The sequence below is a fragment of the Neodiprion lecontei genome, chromosome 1, assembly GCF_021901455.1.
Source record: "Neodiprion lecontei isolate iyNeoLeco1 chromosome 1, iyNeoLeco1.1, whole genome shotgun sequence".
NCBI lineage: Eukaryota > Metazoa > Arthropoda > Insecta > Hymenoptera > Diprionidae > Neodiprion > Neodiprion lecontei.
In genome coordinates, this window is record NC_060260.1 from 6,691,631 (window position 1) to 6,713,861 (window position 22,231).

General features: G+C 36.4%; 2 protein-coding genes and 1 long non-coding RNA gene across 3 annotated transcripts in view; 2 read left to right on the plus strand and 1 right to left on the minus strand.

Annotated features, from left to right (window-relative positions):
• Window positions 1-18,699, minus strand: part of LOC107225163 (protein GDAP2 homolog) — a 39,244-nt gene extending 20,545 nt beyond the window's left edge. Inside the window, exons 1-7 of the mRNA XM_046739167.1 lie at window positions 18,442-18,699; window positions 6,341-6,529; window positions 6,037-6,179; window positions 4,813-4,945; window positions 4,596-4,705; window positions 4,151-4,390; window positions 2,639-2,807 (exon numbers count right to left, since the gene is read on the minus strand). Coding sequence (XP_046595123.1) covers window positions 2,639-2,807; window positions 4,151-4,390; window positions 4,596-4,705; window positions 4,813-4,945; window positions 6,037-6,179; window positions 6,341-6,525 — 980 coding nt within the window. The 5' untranslated portion in view covers window positions 6,526-6,529; window positions 18,442-18,699. The remainder of the gene's footprint in view (window positions 1-2,638; window positions 2,808-4,150; window positions 4,391-4,595; window positions 4,706-4,812; window positions 4,946-6,036; window positions 6,180-6,340; window positions 6,530-18,441) is intronic.
• Window positions 2,711-4,325, plus strand: LOC124294272. Its single transcript, XR_006904226.1, has 3 exons — window positions 2,711-2,836; window positions 3,537-3,638; window positions 4,142-4,325. It is a non-coding gene; the product is annotated as an uncharacterized LOC124294272 (long non-coding RNA).
• Window positions 18,700-19,462: 763 nt separating the features above from the next.
• LOC107225158 (dynactin subunit 4) lies at window positions 19,463-22,214 on the plus strand. Its single transcript, XM_015665522.2, has 9 exons — window positions 19,463-19,868; window positions 19,945-20,015; window positions 20,087-20,289; window positions 20,396-20,538; window positions 20,621-20,780; window positions 20,857-21,040; window positions 21,114-21,309; window positions 21,391-21,581; window positions 21,651-22,214. The coding sequence occupies exons 1-9, from the start codon at window positions 19,740-19,742 to the stop codon at window positions 21,868-21,870; spliced, it is 1,497 nt and encodes a 498-aa protein (XP_015521008.2). The 5' UTR covers window positions 19,463-19,739; the 3' UTR covers window positions 21,871-22,214.
• Window positions 22,215-22,231: the final 17 nt, after the last annotated feature.

Genomic DNA, 22,231 nt, shown 5'->3' on the forward strand with positions numbered 1-22,231 from the left:
TTTTTTAGGCACGGTATTATTGCAACGGAATAATAATATTGATCGGTGATTAAATTTTCACGTTATAAGTATGCCGCGGTATGTAAGATTTTTTTCAATGTTTTTCGTCTGCGAGTGACGGAAACAACTAAAAAACTTCCGATCGGATAAAGAAAAGTCCAGAGTAGAATAATTTTCAACGTCTTGATCATGTAAAACGTTTCCTTGGATTGTTGAATATCTTATAACTTATTAATATTCGAAGTTGCTCACAAGTTTATTTCTATTCGATTATTAAAAATAATAAGAATGTTGTTTAATTGTGTTCACTATCGTTGGTGTAAATAAAATTAGTGAAAATTTTTTTATTTAAAAAAAAAAAACATTATAAAAACGCGGAGCCAAAACATGATTAAAAAACAAAGTTACAAAGAAAATAAACCAATTTTTTCGTCTTTTATTATACCGGAAATCAGAACTCCTGTTAATGTATATAAATTATTTATTTGCGAGAGATCGTCGCGTATATTTATTACTTATTAACTTGAACTCTTTAATATAATCCTGTAACAAATCAAATGATGACAAGCAAGGAATTTAAGAACAAATTTGCTGAATAAATATTGAAAGAAAATAAAAATCAGGATTATTACACGAATATCATCCATTTTCAGAGGGTATTATTAAGTAAAATTACGTGTTTTACATTCTAAAATTTTTTTCATCTTCATAAATTTGTGCATTCTTGCAAGAAAATGGTAAATAAAAATACACCTGCCATAAACGCGTGATATACTTGAACATACAGAAAACGAAAAATATGTGTATACTGTATACACGGTTTGGAAAGATTACGCCTATCAGAAAATCGTATCGTAAAATCTGTGACGATTTATTCGAATGACGCATAAAACGTTTTACAATAACGAATCGTATAATTCTGATAATCCTTAAATACATATTGTACCTAACAGTGATTCAACTAGGTAAAGAATGTCGAGAACATGTAAAATCCGCAAGTGCCTTTTATCACCAACGAAGAAAGTCAATAAATAACCACTTCCAGTGATTACTTGCAATGCATCATGGGAAATGATTTTTCGTCATTCACACATTTTTCAAAATTATTTTCGTAGAAAAAAAACCAAGATTTCTACATTGTGACATACCGTGAGGTAAAAATAATAATTATTATAATTCTATGAAATAATAATAATTATCACTATTAAATTACTAACAATTACTAACAATTACTAATAGCAGAATGAATTTGCTTACGAGTCTGACGATGGTAATTAGAGTGCTTGTGAATTCGTGTTGAAACAGATGATACGATTTAAATTATTATTACTATCTTCGTTAATTTGCGTCACAAGACAACTGTCGTGTAACCGTTATCTTTGTTTGACGTCAAGAGAAGATAGCTAAAGAATCACAGGTGTTTTACAACATTCTTATAATTTATTTGCTAATGTAAAACACGAGCTGGCCATTAATTATTCCGCAAATTTGAAAGCATTCCAGTTTTCGACTAACTTTGATCAAGTGTACTACAAAAGCTTCGCAGACTGTTCAAGACTGTCAAAATATTTCTATAAAAAATTTCATACCCATGAAGAAAATCGTGTGATAAAAGCGGTAAGTAAAAGTTATTTTTACCGCGATAGGATTTCAAACTCACGGAAAAATTAAACGTACGTGATATAATTTTAACTGTTTATGATAGAGCATATTTATAAGTTTCGGGCAACGTCTGACGTGGTGGTCGATCGGTAAGAAGATTTACAAAAAAAAAAAACTATACATATATATATATATATATATATATATATATATATATATATATGTATACATTCGATAGTCTTTTTAGATCAGAATTTTTGAAAGGCACTAAATTCTCGTTTCTACGAAAATTTTCATTCAGTCGGGATATTGAGAAATTTTTATTGAACACTCAAGTGTCCATGCGCATAGATACACATTAGTTCTCTCATTAATGTTTCCGCATCCGCACGTGGAGGAACTTTGAAATTGGAACGATGGCACGAAAAAACCGTTTATATTTAGCGTAGATTGCCAAATCCGGATAATTCGTCATGCGTGCGTACGTATGTGTGTGTGTGTGTCAAGTATCTTAATTTGGTAAACAATGTTCGAGAAAACAATTTTTCATTAGGTAAAATTTTTCCTTTTTTACAACTTATACAATTTCATTGGTAATATTCAATGATTCAAAGAAAACGACGACAGGTTCCAAGATAAATTGGTTCAACTTTTTATCATATTCCTTGAAAATGATTTTTTTTAATAAACCTGGATCATGAATTGGTTTTATAATTACCGGCTAAAAGTTTGATTTAATCGAGGAATAAGCTTTCATTTTTTTTTTCTTTTTTTTTTATTACTGGTGTACGTACGCCAAAAATTCATTCCTCCTCCAACTTTGCGTGAAAACAATTTATTAAACGATTGATAATTATAATTAACGATTTTCTTCAATTGCAACACTTTCAAAACACTTTGACAAAAGTTTTTCTCATTCATCCGGAACTGTATCTTCGTCAAATTGTTTTCTTCTTTTTTTTCCCAATATGTTTCAAATTCGGGCCGGAATCACCGCGTACATGAAACGTGATACGTAACCAGAGAACTGACTTACCGCTCTTTTTCTTGCATTTGCTTCAGCATGATGTCGGCTAGCGGATCTGCAAGCGGCCTTTCACCAAGGAGCCGTTGTCTGTCCAAGTCGCCTTGCATCTGCGTAAATGCATGTTCACCCAGGCTGACCGAAGTCTCTAGTTGGTTGGATATCTCCACGGTTTCATCACCTAAATAATGTAACAAAAACTTCGTTAAGGTATGGACACCAAGAATTCAAATTCCTCTTAAACGTACAAAATCGATTTGTTTTTGTTCTTTTCACATTCTCTATGTGTCAGAGAAATTTTGTGATCACAATATTGTTTGAATCTGGATTCGAGGATGGTTTGTCGAGTTCATCGATCTACTTATCGCATTCCAATTACAGTAAGAGGAGTATTATTTTTTGCCTGTCCAAGTTCAGTTACAGAAATCTTGAGTAAGAACGGATTTCCTGATTGAAATACAGTTTTCAACGGATACACATTAATTTTGACTTCTTGATTTTGATTCTACTGCATTATTTCAAGACATTACACTAAGAAAGAATGATAAAGTTTCTATTTGACGCAGAGCAATGTTCGAAAGAAACTTCAAATTGAAAGCGAGTGTTTCGAAAATAAAATATAAAGATTACTGACGCTCTTTTCAAATTTGTCTATGATACATTGATGACAAGTTGTCGGAAATTTTTTTTCACGATAATTTCGCCATCTCTGAAATGATAAGTATTCGAAGTGATAACAGAATCTCGATGTTTGAGCACAAAAATTCAATGCATCTAGCAGACTTACTTAACATACTTAAATTTGAACATAGTCGCAACGTAAAATAAATACCATAGAAAGTTAGTGACAAAAATCTACCTGATGAAAATTGAACTTTTTTTCCGTTACGTAACATTTTGATATTTTCAGGCAAAACTTTCACGTCTTTAGCAGCATCGACTACATCGCTAAAGTTCGCGGGTGGGATATTCATTTCTTTGGACAGATCGAGTGGCTTGTCATGAATTTCAGGTAAAGTATCAATGTAATTCAAATTATCAAGCTGATTTTCTGAGATTCCGTTCGAAACGTTAACGTTCTTGGACACGCCAGCTGCTGTAACTGACTCTCTTCCAAATACATCGCTAACATCTTTGGTAACACTGACAACAACGTCAACACTATCTTCACAAAACTTTTCCTCTGAAATGCCGCTTTCAGATATATTTTCTTCACTTTTTACCGACATGTCGACACAAAGAAATCTATAAATTTCACACAAAGCGTTACTGAGGTGTGATTTCAACAGGGATTGACGATTGGTCACTGCCAACCTCCTTATATAAACTTATAATCTTATCAATGCGTCAGCCAACCAGATTGATAACATCAATACGGATAGACATCTTAGTCTGTGAATTCGGAGAAAAGCTTGGTGGGAAAAAAATGAAAATACTTAGCATATATAAGATTTCATCTGTTCCTCGAACAAGATATGTTTTGTACTGTTTTACTGATTAATGAATTGTTTTCAGATCAATTACCGTGCAATGCGTGTTGCGGATTGTCAATAATTCGGATCTGTCGATCCGGTAGCAGAGGTTCGCCGTCCATTCCACCGATATCACTTGGAAGTTGCCAGCGAGCGTTTTCCTGTTCCGCAGGTGTCCTCGGAAAATAATGCGGTAAGAGTACCTCGTAAATTCCTAGATCACAGGCCTCTAATACAAAAACTATGCAGGCTATCGTGTCGCTGTATTGCTCCAAGAATCTTCTCACTGTTCCTGTTGAGTAGAAAATTAGAAAGCATGTATTAAATTCAATTTTTTTTTTCAAATAGACTTCGTTGAAGGACCATAAGCTGGCTTACTATTTTATCTAAGAAACATATATACATATATACGAAACATTAACCGAATAATTCGTGAGAAAGTCTTGTTGGTGATTTTTAAATTGCTTTTCTTCAAGTGGCAGATGACATCTACTTACTAAGCGCAATATGTGCCCCAGCATCGGGCGGATAATTTCGTCTCACGGAATTAATCACTGGCAAAGCTATACTATGTAAGCCGAGCTCCCTCGCTTTGTGTAAAACGTTTCTGAAACAAACGAAAAGACGAGAATATGAAGATAAAAAATCGATAATAATGAGAGAGAAAACGTACATTATTGATCGTATTTTTGGATGTGTAAAAGAAAAACCTACCTGTAACAACAATGTAACGTATTTTGAGCTGCAGTTTGATATTTGATGTTGTAGATGGGACCAACTGTGTGTATGATGTACCGAGCCGGCAGTTTGTGACCCTGTGTAGTTCGCACTTCTCCCGTCTTACACTCTGCATAAGGGAAAAACAGTAAGTTGCAGAATTTAAAAGTCAAACATAGAGATATGCCATCATCTCATTCTACCGAACTGAACTGAGTGAGCAACGAAAGCAAAAGGAACGTTTATGTTTCATGGGAAATACTCTATCTCAATTACCAAGTAATTTATCATTCAGTTGATGAAAGATTGAGTGCAAGAAAAATAAAAATCAGTCCTGTCTTGGGTTTGCCAGTTGAAAGAATTTAGGCTATTCAGCAATTCTGATAAGCAAATTTATGAAAATTAGATTTTGAGTGACTTTAGCAAAATATTTTCCAGCGTTTTCGAGTCATTCTTATCACTGTTTTACCAAAGAGTTTAGAAGTTCAATCACTAGATAAACTATAGAAGAAAAGGACAAACTTGAATACCAGTTGACTACAGATATGACTGTAAAATTAATTAATTTTTATCAACACGCGTTGATGAATATTAAAAAGGACACGAATCAGGTTTTTTTTTTTTTAATTCTGTGAACGAGTTGGAATCTATTCGCAAAATTGAGCCAAGTGATTTGTACATCAGTAACAATGAGTAGCTATGTAACTGGGCTATAATTGGACATTGGCTCTTAAGGATTATGATCCCACTCTGAAAATATTACATTGGTCATACAAGCGTATAAAATTGGAGTAGGCCACTGATTGCTTGATTAATTAGAATGAAGCTTAGATTAGTTATGACTGACTTTACTGCTAGTAAAAAAAGTTGTTCAAAATTTTTTCATAAAGTATTTGTAAAAACTGATTGACCAACAAGAACGATCTTATAACCATTCTCCAACTGCTGATAAATCTTACCCATTTGTCGAACCTCTTCAAGATCAGTTCTTCCAGATTTACACGACGAGAAAAATGAACAAACAAATGTCTGCATTGTTTGGAATGGTGTTAAAAATAAAAATAAGCCAATATATATCGGTACATTTCATAAAAAAATCTTTTTACCAAGCCCGGAGTATGAAAGTTCTAATGTTGAAGAATTAGAAAAAAGATGTGACAGTTGAAATCGATTGTTATTGTATACAGAATATCTGTAAATTTAATGTTTCGATGACAGTACCTTTAACTTCGTCGTAAATTTCTTCTTTCAAAGCAGATCCTGCTCGAGCAAATATCGATTGGCATACAGGACTGTAATCATCCATCGTCTCATTTGTAGAATTGACGATGGAATCCATCTGGAGTACGGAAATGTCTCCGGTCCTGTAATAAGCAATGTTTACTACAGACAAAGAATAGTTACAGTCTATTAGCACTTTACGTGATACTTTTAAGAATCATGTGAGACACGGTTATGCGGTACCGCCAGAAAAATATTGTAAATAAATATTGAAAGGAACAAATTGTGAAAATCCTCCGTTTACCATAGTGCAATTTTATTGTTGAGCAGTGGCTGGCACGGAAACGGACTTGCCGGATGGTGAGCAGGCTCCCCTTGGGAGTTAGAATAATCAGTGAATCGGTGCTGGACAGGATAGTCTGACCATCGTTTCAATGTCCCAAGCTCCACAACCTCCGGAGCCACACCCAATGGTTCCATCAGCCTCATTCAGCTGAAAGAAGAAAGACATCGAAATAATCAGGATGGTTAGGTAAATTTACAATCAAGGTATACAACAATTTAGAGCATTGTCGAAAATTTCCTTTGGTAATTGGACACTTTTCTTATTCAATAGAGCAAAGAATTGTCATTGTATTTGAAATTTTAATCATTGATAAAGGTACGATGAAAGTTTTTATTTCTACTAGTCAATTTTAATTCTTAGTCAACTACCCAGCATTTTCTATTGAAACCTCACTGTTAAAATTCGCAATGACACAGTGACGAAGTAAATTACTATTTTGCTACCGTCGAATTTCTCAAAGGTTTTTTAATAGCTAAAAATGTGCATGATTTGCTCCGATGGAGCCGTATTTCAACGTTTACTGTACTGCGCACTATTCTAAGATTGCAAAATAGCAATTCCAATTAAATGAAAATTCTTTAACACGTTAACGTGATGTACTTCAACCTTGGCAATCTATTTTCAAAACACAATAAAACAAAATAAGATATGTCAAAGCCAGAATTACGCAAGTCTGGTTTCCCGACAAATGACATTTGACTCCCTGACTTTGAACCATTGATCGACATACAATTCCGCTCTGATTGTCAAGTCCGAGGCAATTTTTATCTTCGTGCACTCTATTATCAAAACCGACCAATTACCATCTCAGAATAGATCCAGTGTTTGATTGTTTATAGATGCGAGTAAGCTTTGACCTGCGATGACGAATTTTCCATTCCCAGTGGAATATATTGGATTAATAAGGCATCCTAATTTTGCCGTACGCATTCATTGATAAATTCATCGATTTGTTCGCTCAGTCGCCAAATCATTGAACAAACGGTTCAGATAATCTTGAATGGCATTTGACGGACCGATAAACGAGTCACATGTACAGAAAAATTGTTTTTTGAGAATATTAAGACGTGTATTATTGGACGAGAATGAGACATAAACGTGTTGACAGAGTGGTTTCTAAACCTATGCGAAACCGTAACTTGCCGGAGGGTAAACCTAACCTCACTTTCAACTGTCACGCAGGCAGCTGTTGATCCGCAATGGCGCCGCAACTTCTCATCTCGCTGCGGCTGGTGGCAAGCCGAGGAGGACGAGGAGGTAGAGGAGGAGGAGGAGGAGAGAGGCTACGCTACACTCGAAAGAGAGAGAGAGAGAGAGAGAGAGAGAGAGAGAGAGGAGAGGGCAGGAAATCAATACCATACAAGTCGGGCGACTGATTTTTTGATTATCTCGCCCTCTCTCTCTCTCTGAACTCTCTCTCTAGCTATCTCTCACTCAGTCGCTCTCTAAAGATCCTCTCTTTGGCGGATCGGGGCGAAAACCTTCAGAGAATAATGCGAAATGACTGAATTAGTCGGAATATGATACTTAACCCAGTCGGTATAATAGGAAGCTGCAAGAGGAACACGGCGATCAATTCGCGCTCATCACACTCAAATTGTAACGAAGTCTCGTTGTTATTAGATTTTGAGGAACATCAAAAATTTTACTAAATATTTGTAGGACAACCTTTGATTACCTTTTCAAAATTCTGAGCTTTATAGCCCAGTTGCTGTGTATGTACAATGAAAAAAGAACATTTGAAATTGCAATTTTTCGATGCAACTATTTTGCATTTCTAATGCTTTTTTCTGGAGACGGGCGGGAGTTGACAGTTCAAGTGCAGAATTTCAATCAGATTCTACAGTAGCTTCGGCCGCCATTTTGAATTCATTGTTTAGTTGTAAAACGCAAAATATGAATCGCAGAGACGTGACCATTTTTAGTCAAGAGTTTGAAAAAGACGAAAACAAATTCCTCCAAAAATTCAAGACGACAGCCGAAGCAACTGCAAAATCTGTTCGAAATTCTCTATTTAGATTATCAATACCCCTCCCTCACCATCCGGCGATTATAAAAATAAAATAGCGGTATCGAAAACTTGCAATTAAAAATATGCGTTCCGACCTGATTACATATCGGAGCACGCGAAACGAAAGCGTCGATCTTTGTACCTATTAAGCATGTACAGAAATTCTTCTGCTTCCCCCTTCTTTTTACTTCCGCATGTGACGAGCCGTATGTCGGTACATAAGATGCCTATATATCCAACCCTACGTATATACATTTGTACTTTATGTTCCGAACGAGCCAAGGAGCCAAAGTACGGCGCCGTCTGGTCGACATCCAAACTTGATATTTTCTTCGATAGTATAGCAAGAAGTATTATACCACACAACAATTTTATTTCGAGTAAACTGTAAAGAATTCTAAGCAATCGGAAGCCTGCACAGTGTTTGGTGTATGATTAATTGGATTGTTCTACATACAACCAACGGTGTCATGTGGGATAATAAACATGTATACATGTACTTTCTGTTTTTTCAATTATAGATTATAGATTACATGTAGAAGAAACTTTTGAAAAGCATCAAATTTATAGGGTAAAATTTCTTTTCTTCGTCAGCACGTTCGTATGAATTCTTCGAAAAAATTCGTAATAAAAATCTAAAAATCTGCAATTGAATCTGTAATTCGAACCACGTATTATTATGTAAATAATCGCTACCCGTAACCCGAATTTATAAACCGTTATTTATCGGAGAACAGGGTTGGCAGCAGTCAAGTCGTCTCAACAAAATAAGAAAACTGACTTTCGACCTAATAAAAAAGTGGCTACTCGGATTTAATTATTGCACAGTAATAAACCTTTTTCCATACAACAAAAATGTATCATTGTACACGATATTTAGTAAATGAATTACAAGTGAAGAGTAAATCTGATTTATGAACTTACTGTCCTCCCGGGAAAAACTTTTCGATAAAGAAAGAACGAACAATGCGATCATAGTTGATTTTCCAAAATCAAACCGAAGCTAATTTTTATGCTGAAAATTACTATAACACTCAAAAAAAACAAAATCTTGTCAAGTGTCAATTATGCAACCAAATTTTTTTCTGCACGAAACTCGAGTGAAAATTTGCTGGAAAAAGTAACGAGTAGTAACTGTATTTAAAAAAAAAAAAGTACACTAATAGCGATAAAAGTGATTGTATACCAGCTGTGCCGGAGAAAAGAACACCTGTTTTAACATTCTACCGATAGTGTCCATGCACACAAAATGTTGTACAAACATACGTAAATCATCCACACGATGTAGAGTGTACCAGGTATACGCGTATTGCCGTGTACACGTGCATACTGTGTACACATTAATAACGCTAGAGAGTAAACGTTGGCTCGCAAAGCATCGATTTTAACGCTTATATACGTACAAACGTCACTCGGAAGTTACAACCGGAAGATATGAAATTTAAAGTAGAAATATAACAACACTCCATAATTATTCACATGTTTTTATGAACTAGATTCGTATGAAGGTATTGGCGACTTATTGAACATATGATATCCCCATGTCGGTTGAATATCACTCGATTTTCGCGTGCAATTCTCGGACCGATATGCGATACCTTAAAAAACCCAGTGAATATTCGCGTTATAACATTTTTAAAACAATAGAATGAATGACATTATAATTATAAGATTCATATATAATACATGCAATTGATTCAACAAATGACCGCGTCAATTGAATAAACGAAATAAATTATGCATCTCCAATGCTGAATTCGACGACTTGATCGCGCAAGTGTGCAAATATTATGCAAAAATCGAAGTATATAATTCGATCGAATACAAATATTTTTATAATTCTTCAACTTACCTCTTATAACATTAAACGTTTGTCTATAGAATATTCCACAATATATCGCTCACCTGTCATAAAAAAAGGAAAAAAAAAGAGAGAGAGACTTGTTTTGCCTCGCGTATAAATTATAACATCCGTGTGATAAATACGATTATATTCGTACCTACGAACAACCGAAACTGAAACATACAGAGTATGAAAATCGAAGGAATGACGAAAATTATACGTCGTTACGTGAAACGTGACAGCGAAGGGTTTAGGTGAAACGACACACAATTGTGTCAGGCCGGTTGGTAAAAATTTCTGTGGTAACCGCCTCCGGGATAAAATAAATTCACGTATTATACGAAAATATGCGTGGCTATAAAAATCACCGAATAGGAGAATATCGGGAATGGACGGGTCAGCAATAACGCAGTGTATCACGTATACATATGTGTACAACATATCGATGGGCAAAGACTAACGACCGTGAGAATTACGCGACATCTTACCAGTCCTTCACTTTCTATTTATAATCAAAGGTAAGGAGGAGAGGCGGTTTATTGCTGCTCCACGTTTTCCCTATCCTATATATATATATAATATGTATATATTATATAGATACATAAAAGCGGGTTTTACACCCGTGTATTATACGAAATATATCCGACTATGTAAATTTTTTTTTCAAGCCTCTACAGTTTCCCTGCCCTGATTCGCTCCGGAAGTTTTTAATCCAACCGTACGGGTCGACCGCTGAAATCCAAGACGAATATTGACTCGGTATACAGGCGAATATGTAAAATAATCCATTTATCACTGGGTCTATGTATAAATATAAGTTCTGTTTAAATACAATACGTCGCGGTATCAGGAACAATAATACAATACATGTTGTATTAGGTATAAGAGAAATTGACGAATGGCGAAACACGACTAGTCGCGATATCGCGAGTTATTTCAAATGGTACGATAATAACTTTGCATAATTTCGTCTCTGAATCTGAGGCATAAACGGACGGAATATTTATTTTTACCTTTAATTATACATATATATGTATATATAATATACCTGCATATAAACGTAAATCATAAGATGATGGTTTATAACTTATAATAAACACGGGGGGTTTTAAAATCATGGGAGAAACCGCGTTTTTTTTTACGGATATCGTATCGGATACGTATGACGTATGTAGCTCCATTAGTTATACATACGTATATAACGTAATATGAAGAATCACGTCATCGCTAATATACGCAGCACATCGTTGAAAAAATATTCCGCCAGAAATTGACGGCCTCGGTATTGTGCAGTTCGATAAATAAAAAGTATATTTCAAATAATAAAGCAACGTGTCGGTGGATGCCTGTATAACAATGGTGCAGCGTGTATTTAGGTGAGAATAATATGCATAGCCATCGTACCACGTACGGCTTACAATTGCGTGCGAGACGGTTGTTCCAAAGTATAATGCTACACACTTGTATGCTAATTGGATAGACAGACAGACACCCTGCGTGTATAATACATATCTGTTCGAGAGTAGAATTTCTCGCTTAATTTTCTACTTGCAAAAATTAACTTGAATTTGTACCTAAGGAACGTTTGCAAAGTAAGTAAAAAGTAAATTTGACAATTATTCTTCTCACGCTGCGAAAACCTTACAAATAACAATATTTATAATCTCGACCGTAACGTAAATTAAGGATTTGCAGAAAAAATAAATATAACTTTCGAATATGTACGTGTGTGTGTCCATTAGACTGTATCAACAAAAATCTATTAGTTTTTTGTTCAATATTCGATTCGAAAATATTGTTCAAAATGACGAAAAAATGACGCTGTCCACGTTTCAACTCTTGATATTAACATTTAGAGATGCCTCGTCGCGATTTGCTAATTCCGAGGTAAATAACATGGGGAATTTTTTTTTTTAACTTTGTAATTTTATAACTCGTTAATGCATTAGCGTACCGATAAGACCAGAACGTATTTTTGTGGGAAATTTAACACTCTACAAGGAAAAAATATCTTATCATTTTATGATGAATCTACTCTTTAAAAAGTTATTCAAGGTCAAAGGGTATTTCAGGCCCTTGAATATCTTTCGAAAGAGTGGATCAGTCATAAAACGATAACAGAGCTTTTTTTGTAGAGCGTTAGATTCCCTATCAAAATACGCTCTTGTCTTATCGGTACGCTAACGCATTAACGAGTTATAAAATTACAAAGTTTAAAACAAATTTTTCCCATGTTGTTTCAATGGGAAATAGAAAATCGCGATGTAGCACCTGTAAATATTAATATTAAGAGCTGAAATTTGGACAACATTTTTTTTCGTCACTTGATACAATATTTTCGACTTAAATTTTGAAATAAAATATTCAATTTTTCTGATACTGCATGCGGAATTAATTCACTGAGAAAAATTTCATTTGTTACAGTAACTAGAAAAATTCGGTAAAACGGTTATCGTTAAAAAAAACTGTTTGAATATTGTTGGAATTGCGAAAAACGAAGTACGCGTAACCATCTTGCGCTATCGTCGATCCTTTTTTTGTAATTGCAACGCAAAATCAGTTTCTGAGGTTTACTTTACTTTTTTAGCTAAACAAGGCTTTAACGTCAATTTATTCTTGCACAAGCGTTAAATTTTCGCAACAGTTGCAAGAAAATATAGCAACGGTGATCGTGATGAGAAAGAACAGTAACGGATACTAGACTTTCCGGTAACAGCTGGAAAACTAATTTTCATTTTCTACCTAGAACTATATTTCGTCGATTATGGTAAAAAATGAAAATAGTTAAAGACTGAGCGGTAACCGGAACTAAAAATTTCTCTCAGTGTGCAAAAAAAAGAAAAATAAAAAACAACCGAGGGCACAGACGAAGAATACAAATTGTCTAAGAACATAGCTGATTGATTTTTCGATCCGGCAATGAAAGAAATACCGTTGCACACATCCGGCGGTGCGTAATCAATTATGTAAAGGACCAATCGATCAATAAGTAATTGTTCGCCAGTCATATACTTACTTCAATGTGTGCCAATGCCAAAGTTCAGTAGAGTTATAGGCTCTTATATGTACATGTATACCCCGATGCCAAGTATCACATTAAATGATACCTGGATGATTTTTCCGGATATTAACCGCAGTCGCATACGCCTCGCGTATCCATCCGTACTATACATATTTATATACCTACACAATTGTACGCCATCGACGTTTATCGGCTTATCGCTTTATCGTTTTCACGTTTCGTTTCCTACAGTTTGCGCAATCGTTATTTAGGTCACTTATCAAAGATTCCACTACTGCAATTCGTCCATTGATTTCGTTATTGTTTTGCGATGTATATACATATATATACATATATAACGATGACGTCCGAGCGTGACGATTTAGATAAGTACCGTAGTGTTTGTATCTTTTATAACTTATTGCATGTTGGGTAAAAAAAAGTTAATCAAAAAAATAAATCAATTACGAGAAGCAGCGAAAGATCTTTCACAATTATCAGTTCGGGGAAACCCGAATGGAGAGAACGTGGGCGTGTAGTTTTTACATTTTATTTTTTATTTTTATCGTAACGATGGACAGGATAATCGAGTTCCCTGACGTACACTCGTCTAATATTGGTTGTGCCGTTTCTATGCCAATTTAGTTGGCTATGTACGACAAAAGCGGCAAGCCCTCTTCGTACGTAACGTAATTACGTCAGCCTCGTATAGTTACACGTTATACGTGTATACATATATACATATATATATATTTATATATATATATATATATATGTACGGATATATTCACCTGTTACCTAAATTTAACAGTCGCATTAGCTGTATGTACGTGTGCAGTATTTATTACGCAGGAACGCGGTATAGAATAATGCAAAGTTGCGTATTATAAACACTGTAGTAGTTTTTGTTGGATTGCGAGGTGACCGATGTATCCGGTGAGCGATAATCGTCCTCGTTACAATTTTCGAATTAATCGATAAACGACAAGACGTAGAAGCGGCAGAAAATAGATTATTCTTGATAAAAATAAGAGAAGAGTAGAACATAGCGTTACATAAACGTCCGAGTGATATTTTCAATTGCCGTCAATCGAACGCGAGGATGAAAAACAGGTTCTCTTCCGTTACGTAACAATAATTGCACGATTTAACTTATTTTTCCACAGCGCAAGACTTGTCGCAAAGATGCGTCAATTTTACACGATGCTCTTACTATATCAACTAACGAAATATCGATGACTGATATTGATCGGAAAAAAATAAAAAAAAAAAAAAAAAAATTAGATAACAACTGTGATTCAATTAATACCGTGTCTAGTTATCTCAAGTCGAACGATACCGTCGTTGAAATATAAATTTGTAATTTAACTGCACGTCGTTTATCAGGAAAAAAGAAAGAAAGAAATAAACAAATAAACTGGGCGATCAAACGATCAGAATTCGAATATGCAGGCATATATTTATACGTAATTGTACGCATCTCGCGTCTTTCATTGCAGCCTATTAAGCAATGTCGAAAGTGCAAATTGCACACACAGACTTCGCGACACTTCCAACACAGGCGAATAAATCTCTAGGAGGAAGAAGAAGCCTCAGCCGGTCAGGTATACATGTACGGTATTGCATCGCATAGCATCGTAACCGTCGCTCCCTAAGGTTTCCAGCCGGTGAATCTGTGCCAACGAGAATTTTGCCGACGAAGCGACGTTACACGCTACGTTATTATACATATATGCATGCATACCTATACCTGTGCGTACCTGATCTATAAAACAGTACATGCGATATGTGTTTTATACGGTAGGCTATACAATACAATCAATTAGTATATAAACCTGAAGGAAAATGTTAACGATATTCGATTGGAATGAATTTTAACGGTATTAATATTTGCGAAAAGTTGATTCATACGCTTCAAGCGTAAATGCGGTACGATCTTGTATACGAAAAATTTCACGTGCTGGGGAAATTTTTTTTTTTTTTTTGTTTAAACTTTGCAAAACTGCGTATTTACATGTATAAGTCACGGAACGTATTTTGACGACGCGCGCGGATGAATTCTGAATGAAGGAATGACGCGTTTTTATCATCATACGTATTTGTTCGCGCGATTAGTCATCTGCGGCGATAAACATCGTGAATCCTCCGCAGGTTTGCTCCCACCAATGATGCTCGCGTTATTAAAGACGCAAAGATGCTTGGGTAAAAATTCTGAGATTCGTCAATTGTTTATTTGTTTATTAACCTATTTTTGAAAAATTTAAATACAAGCATACTGTAAGATATAACAATGGATTACGCGAGTGTTTTATTGCAGTCGAAATGAAAATATTTTATTGCGTGTATTTGAAACACAAGCAACGAAACTGTTATACAATGTAAATATATATACATGACTATAATATTAGAGTTTCAATAGATTCTATTATAATAATATCGTGCGGTGATTTGGCCTGGATTTATTAAGCCTAATACCGATATCCCAGATTATACGTAGCCCTGATTGTTACAGTTGACATATCCGCAACTATATCCCAAAGATATAACGGAGATATAAGTAGCAGTCATCGTCGCTCTAATCTCAAATCCGATTACTAACAAACTGCGCAACTCTGTATACTATACAACAATTAGGGCGAGATTATTCATATCAAATTTGTACGTTGATATCCACCTGATAATACGCGCACCGTCGTATCGTAAAAGCAAAGACGAGAGAAGTAAAGAAATTAGATAAGAACGAGCTACTCGCAGATTTTAATTACGGAGTGATGTAAGCCACGGTCTTATTAAATTACACCGCTGATTCGATAAATTATCCGATCGTGGATTATATATAAATCAATTATTTACATTACGAAAATAGTACGTAAATCAATTTGTCACACGGCCTACATATCATATGCATTAAATTTTATTATATTATATTAATATATATATATATATATGATTCAAAAGAGGGCGGCGAGCGTATTTCTTTTTTTAGTGAGTCTGGCGTTATAAAATAGCCTGAAATATATCAGCTGAGGAGGTTGTTCTAAAAACGATGCTGTACAAATGCTGTAAGCTAGCAGCTAAAACGATTATTGGCTATTAATAATTACTATAAGTTTAGAAATCTTACAGAATGTCATTCGTGTAATACGAAGATGTGAACTTTTTTCGCTTTATTTTCATATTTTCCACACACTCCCTCTCCTTCTCTGTCTCTATTCGTTCAAGAAATATTACTGTATATTTTGAGATGTGGTGAAAAAAAAAAGATAAGATCAATGAACCGAAAGATTTATACCGAGTTTTCTTTTCTTTTTTTTTTATCAAATTCAATACTGGATCATCTAATCTATCGATTGCAATGAACAAACAGAACGACATACACGGTAAATAGATAGATAGATAATGAGAAAATGAGTAAATAAATTTAAGAAGAGACAACCTGGCTGCTGTATGAAAATGACAAAAGTAAACATCGAGTTTATCTTACAATTAGCAGACATGAAGAATAACCTCTTTGAGAAACGATATTTCGCGACTGCCTGCAGAATAACTGACAGAGTTATTAATAAATGATCGTAACAATGTCTGTGATAACGGTAAATTAGTATCAGTACATGGCATCACAAACTGAATTGCAGAAATCGATCAAACAATGAACCTATCTTCCCCCCCTTTGTCTGAACTCACGAGATCATCGAGCGAAAGCCAAATCTGATCGATCGTAATAAATCATCCTTTTATCTGTTTAATTGAAAAAAAAAATTTTTATTATATTTTTTTTTTTTCACATTGGTTTAACCCACATCTTTCTTATCGCAGGGACAATATAACGACGTACAACAACGGTAAAACATTGCCGACAACTTACAAATCCCGTAGACACAAAGCTTTTTATACGTGTAATTTTCTCATCTTATCTAATTGTAAACCGCGCAAACACGTTGCTTTTTATTATCTGAACCGGATATCGTGGATAGTAAGTTATACGAATAAGCCCAAACAAGATTATACACACTGCACATGTTTATAACAATGAGAGATGTATCTGTTTTGAAAATAAATTGTGCCACTGCTCGTGCAGTCGGTCGGTTTTTACATTTCTCTTTTCAATCCGTCGCCGTAATTTATTATTTAGTTAAAAAATTCCGCGAGTATAAAAATATGCGAGGAATGTTATTCCTGCAGGGCGTGTCTTTCGCGACTGGAGACGGTGTTTTTGTTATATTCGTTTGTTAGCCTCCGTCACGTTGCTTCGTGGTTCAACAACTCTTGGCTCCGAGGTCAAACGACGATGGAGAAATAACGCGCATATAAGTACGCCTACGTGTCGTATGCAGGCAGCATGTAACCGAGCGGGGTTTTATTTCGTGTCTCTTTGTTTGACGGATAAAAAAAATTTCCGTACTTAGGTAGGATACGTACATCGTGCATAGATACGTGCATGAATTTAGGTACCAATACCGTTAGACGAACGACTTAATTGGATTTACTAAATATAGAAACGACTCGGAATGACACGCGCTTCGTTCGTCGATTATGTACATCGTACGTATCAATAAGATATTCGAAACAGAGGAAGAAACGGAGATGTTCATTTTGTACAGCGTATAAAAGATGGAAGCGTCCGTTTCCGACAAAGAAATTAATTCCAATCCATTTAGATAAACATTATTTCGCAATTACTCCTCGCTGCAAAGCAACGAGGCTTACTTATCTCAACTGTTTCACGGAACAAGCGTCATTTCAAGTTGCTCTATATTACAGACATAGACTGACGGTAGACACGAGTGTTTGTTCAGAGAGAGAGGTAAGTCTATGAGATTATAATGATTCTGAAACTTTTATCTCAAAGAGAATCACGAACAAGCAGTAAGGAGGGAAGATAAATATTGATAGAGATGAACCGGATGCGAGGTCTAAAATTCAACAATAAGTCGTTAGTGTCGAATTGTGCCTCGAGTGATTCGGTAAATGTGTGTTTACAAGAAGCGTAATAAAAGAGAATGTCACAAGTATGCGGAAGTATTCCCGCAAATCAGAAATTTGTTACGATGAGAATTGTGTAAGCCCGCCATTAAAATGCTTGTAATATAGTCAAGGTCACGCACGCGGTTTCCGACCGTCAATTGTCGAAGAGGATTCTTTCTTCGCTCCGATAAAAACGTAAAAATGGGTAGCAGGGGGGAGGCGATTGAATGAGCACTTACGAATACGTAGACGGTGGTCTTTGGCACTATGGATATTGTATACGGATGAACAGATAGATCCTAGACGATGTTCAGGCGTGTTTTACTCGTCGCACAGTTTATCGATGTCAGCCGTCAACGTTTCGCGGATAGAAGGAGGTTACTCGTCACGTCAGATGATATCACACACTGTAAACCGCTCTGTCGTATCGCCGCGCTCACGGTGCACCTCGCATCGCAGCTTCATGACAGGCGGACAAACGCGCGAACCGGAGCCAACGTCTTGTTGACCGCTGCTAAGGAGTGGGGGGGGGGGGGGGGAGAGTATAGACTTATATCCCTGGTAAGTGATAGCTTCGACGCGGCGTCGCAGCGTGGCGCTGCATTCCGGCTGATTATGATTCGACTGCGCGTGCGTGGAACCGAACAGGCGTCTTATTTGAAATTCGAAATCATACAGATAGTCAGTTGTTCGGGCTTCCGCCGATAAAGAAGCTGCCGGATCACCAACACGGCATCGATGGAGACGACGGAGACTACACAAGGAGCACGAACTCAAATGAGTGAAATGACGATACTTGTCACAGTGATCGTTCACGTTAGGTTTGTTTTTTGTAGCAAAGTGTCGTTGGCTGCATGCTCAAGATCTACTAATCGGATCCTGCAATATGATCGTAGAAAGTTTTCACTACCGCCTTATACTTCCTTCACTGTCTTCGGTGCATAAGGAACACCGGTACCATCTTACTTCAGGCAGCTATTTCTTTACATGGAGTTTTTACACTTTGTTTGTACTCCATGGAGCTCACGCTCGGGTCTAGGACTCGAATTATTCGTGTCTCCGACTTCGTAGCGCTCTTTGATATGAAATAGGTTTTTGGAACTAATTTTTGACGTAACAGAATTGGCTGGAAAATTTTTGGAGATTCTTTCTTCACGATATTCTGGTGGATCGAGTCCAGCGAAATAAAATAGAGAATACCCCTAAACAATACCGGTTAACCTCTAAATTTCAGTCGGTAATGCAGATGCGGATTCTTGAGCGCTGTCGGCGGATGTGGAAGGAGGGCTGTATGCAGAATTCTAAATTCTGATCACGGATCCGTGGTGTAACCTGACAGCTGACAGTTGACCGAAGGAGAAAAGAGTGCCTGATAAAGAGACCAGACTATAAGGCTAACCCGTTAGACTTTCAATCGCTATTACATTGTTAACTCCGTCGACGAACAATGATAACCGAGACTGTTGGGCGTCTTGGTAAAAATTGAAGCACATTATTTTGTAAACCGCAGCTCTGATCCAATTTGCAATAACCAACAATGGCGTATTTATTTCAACCGGATTACGTACGCTACGTGTGCTCATGCGGTTCTGTAAAACCAGTATCAAAAATATACTTCTGCCGTCACTGTCTGAAAGTACGTTGCGGCTACTGCGTTTGTCACGAGGTAATTACCATGAATTTATTCACGTTTTTCAACCACCGACACTACATACAACCCGTCTTTCTCTCATGACAATTAGGTCGACTCGCACTACTGTTCAAACTGCATGGAAAATCTGCCGTCTCCTGAGGTTCGACTCAAGAAAAACAAGTATGTTGACAGCAGGATCGATTCAACGACAAGCTACGTACCTGCCTGTATTGATTATTACCTTATCCTAGGTGCTCTAACTGCTTCGAGTGTCCCTGCTGTTTTCAAACACTGTCCACACGTGCTGCTCCTGCACCTGTGAGGGCAGGTGGAAACCCGAGCGTTGAGGACACCAAATCCCTCGCCAAACCTCCTCCGAAAAAAGTTTATTATTTGTCCTGCTCATTCTGTCGGTGGACATCTAGAGATGCTGGAATTCCTGATCAGTTTGTAGGTAAGTCTGAAATTGTCGTTAGTCAATTGCTCAAAGTATTTATGCTGTTGAAGGGGAAGAGAACAACGTTCCCTTACCTTATCCTTGGATATTGTTTTCATCGTAGCAACCGGAGGATGGCCGGAGCAGGAGAATCCTCATTTGGCACGGATCGTAGCGCTCCTAGAATATCACAAGATTCTGGCGTCAAGGGAACGGCAGCAAAGCGAACGGAAGAAGTTTCATCCAAAGCGTACTTACATGCAATTTGTGGGTTACCCTATCGATAGTTGTGAAGTACATCTCATTGTTTGCATTGCAGTTTTATTCATATTTAATCTTTTAACTCTAGGAGAAATTCGCGATGTCCTCCGTTATGGTCCGAAAACGTGCAGGCCTGTGCCCACTGCCACAGTCTCAGCAAAGTGACTATCCGCAGCCAGCCGTAGCTTCAGAAGAGGTCGAAGAACTTTCGCCAGATATTTTCACCCAGCCGCTTGATATTACTAAGAGTAAGTCATAGTTTATCAGTAAAGAGAAGTAAATTCGTTCAACCATTAATAAAAAAAAATTATATATTTGATGCAGTAACAACTCTGGAGCAGCGTTTGAAACATCCTGATGTACAGGCCGAGGAAATAAATCAGCTGAGACCGCAGCACAAGCAGTTCTTGATGAAACGTTCGCAGCGTTGCAGAGTCTGTGAACATAACGTTTGCAAACCGGAGTACAGCCCACAGTCGATCAAATTTAAGATTCAGCTCGCTGCTTTGTGAGTATAGATTCGGTGGACAGTTTATTAACAATCGGAAATCCACTACAGTTGATTTGAACTCTGATTTTAGTTATCATATTCCTGAGGTACGCATTGTAACTTGCGAACCATTGCGTATTGGCCAAACAAGCGAATTACTGTTGAAACTTTGCAACCCAACTCAACACCAGACCCAAATCATGCTATTCCCACTTTCAACTTCGATTACGCCAACCACCGTTACTGCTGCGGGTACAAAGGAGGTTGATCGTGAAAATATGCAGTTGGTAAGAATCTTATACGTACTTCAAGTTGGCTGCGATAAACTGTGATGTTAATTTATCAGATATTGATTTACTTCTTTTTAGGGTTGCGAATCTCCAAATCTTCTGCCTTCTTTGGTGCGTCAAATAACAGTGACCGAAGACCCAAAACCGTTAAAATTAAGCCCACAGGCGGAAATTATTCTGCCCGAAAGTATCCTGATACTTCCACCCAGAGATGATGCTGCCGAGTACGACGATACTGGAGATACACACAATTTCCAAGATGATCCTAAGTAAGTGTCAATGTAGCTTAATGCTAGGTATTCTACGAATGTCGTATTTTATTAACCTTTTTTCAATAGACTTGTGGTGTGGAGAAAAGGGAACAAGGCAGTAATCAGGCTTCTTGTTAAACCCAATGAGGATGAGCAGATCGAAGAAGGAAAGGAAATAACAGTAGGATTCGTTATGCAGTACGGATATGTCAATACCATCGCAACTCTGGAACACAAAGAACCGCAAAAACTTGATTTGAAGATAAAACTATTTCTCAGCATTGGCAAACTAGTTGGCTCTACCTAACTGAAGTTAAGAATTATTCTCCTTTGAAGGAGAGTTGCTTTATAAAAACACTATTGCCTTCACATAACTAATCTGCTGAAAATTATTTTAGCAATTTGTATAGATTACTTTATTTACAGCTGCTAAATGTAATCTTCCGCACTCTGTCCGCTAATTTTATTCAACAACTTGCTTGACTTATTAATCGAATTCAAAGAATTTGAATCATATAAATGAATAATGTATTACAATTTCATACGTACTCACCATACCTAATAGCGAGAAGTAGATCTCGTGTATTTAAATTCTTACATGTACCAATGTAATAAAAAACATCAATTAATAATAAAAATGACTTGAAATCACGATTGCTCTAAATATT